Raw genomic sequence first — 1,466 nt, forward strand, 5'->3', positions numbered from 1 at the left:
CTTCTTGTCTTTCTTCTACTTCTTCTTGTCTTTCTTCTACTTCTTCTTCTTCTTCTTCTTGTATTAGTGTAACATCAGCTCCTCCTGCTGGTTCCTCGTCTCCAGAGACAGAAATGTTTCCTGACGGTTGTGTGTGAATGAGGTTGAAGACATAATCTAGACATAATCTAAACTTTTTTGGTACCTGTTGACGGTACCTGTTTGGTACCTGTTGACGGTAACGTTTCTCTCTGGTTCTGGTCCAGTTGGCCGGTATGAAGAGCTGGATCGACCTGAGGAACGAGATCTTGTTCCTGACCCAGAACGCCACGTCGTCCCCCAGCACCATGTACCAGGCGGTCTCCAGGATCGTGTGTGGTCATCCTGAGGGAGGAGGTCTGCAGATCAAGTCTCTCAACTGGTACGAGGACAGCAACTACAAGGCTCTGTTTGGGAACCAGAACAGCAGCGAGGACGAGACCACGTCTCTGTACGACAACTCGTCCAGTGAGTCCTCCGGGTTATGTTTTTTATATATATATATATATATATATATATATATATATATATACAGTATATGTACATACATATATTTATATATACTGTGTGTTTTCCAGCTCCGTTTTGTAACAGTCTGGTGAAGAACATGGATTCTAACCCGATGTCCCGGATGATCTGGACGGCCCTGAAGCCTCTTCTGATGGGGAAGATCCTCTACACCCCCCACACCCCTGCCACCCAGAGGGTCATCCACGAGGTATGACAACACTTCCTGTCTCCTCACCTCCTGCAGGTGGAGCGGTGTCTTTAACTGTCTGCGCTGTGTTCAGGTAAACCGGACCTTCCAGGAGCTCGGTGTGTTCAGGGACCTGGGCGGAATGTGGGAGGAGATGAGACCCAAAGTCTGGAACTTCATGGAGAACGGAGAGCAGATGGACGTGATCAGGGTAAACAGGCTCCGCCCCCACCTCACCTGTTATTCTTTTATTTATTTATTCTCTATTCTTCTTTATTATATATATACTGTATATATAATATGATATATTAAAGTCTGATCTGTCGTTCAGACTCTGCTGAAGAACAACTCCACCTCCAGATTCCTCCGAGCTCAGCTGACCCACACCGACTGGACCGTGGACGACGTCTCCAACTTCCTGTCCAAGCAGGAAGCCGAGACGCCCGGCGGCGCCCTTACCTGGAGAGAAGTGTTCAACGAGACCGACCAGGCCATCATGAGTATCTCCCGCTTTATGGAGGTCAGTGGTGACGGCTTCAGACTACCTGCAGCTAAACACATGGTCAGGTTTGGGTTTGTTTTGGACTGGTGAAGACACACACCTCACAGCTCCCTGACATTGTGGGGACTGTGGTACTTTTCTACATTGTGCGTACTTCCCTGAATGGTGCGTACTTTACCACGCTGTGCGTACTTTACCACGCTGTGCGTACTTCACCACGCTGTGCGTACTTCACCACGCTGTGCGTAC

General features: G+C 48.6%; 1 protein-coding gene across 1 annotated transcript; it reads left to right on the top strand.

Annotated features, from left to right (window-relative positions):
* Positions 1–29: 29 nt before the first annotated feature.
* On the top strand, positions 30–1,446 carry LOC116380833 (phospholipid-transporting ATPase ABCA1-like). Its single transcript, XM_031842669.1, has 4 exons — positions 30–486; positions 597–736; positions 810–926; positions 1,047–1,446. The coding sequence occupies exons 1-4, from the start codon at positions 255–257 to the stop codon at positions 1,305–1,307; spliced, it is 750 nt and encodes a 249-aa protein (XP_031698529.1). The 5' UTR covers positions 30–254; the 3' UTR covers positions 1,308–1,446.
* The last annotated feature ends 20 nt before the right edge of the window (positions 1,447–1,466 follow it).

The sequence above is a fragment of the Anarrhichthys ocellatus genome, unplaced genomic scaffold, assembly GCF_004355925.1.
Source record: "Anarrhichthys ocellatus isolate YVR2014 unplaced genomic scaffold, GSC_Weel_1.0 scaffold9142, whole genome shotgun sequence".
NCBI lineage: Eukaryota > Metazoa > Chordata > Actinopteri > Perciformes > Anarhichadidae > Anarrhichthys > Anarrhichthys ocellatus.

Bases quoted from the DNA above. Each gene is read 5' to 3' on its own strand.
- LOC116380833 (XM_031842669.1), top strand. From the start codon at position 255: ATGAAGAGCTGGATCGACCTGAGGAACGAGATCTTGTTCCTGACCCAG. The intron at 737-809 runs GTATGACAACAC...CGCTGTGTTCAG, and splicing joins CCCAGAGGGTCATCCACGAG to GTAAACCGGACCTTCCAGGA. The intron at 927-1,046 runs GTAAACAGGCTC...TCTGTCGTTCAG, and splicing joins AGCAGATGGACGTGATCAGG to ACTCTGCTGAAGAACAACTC.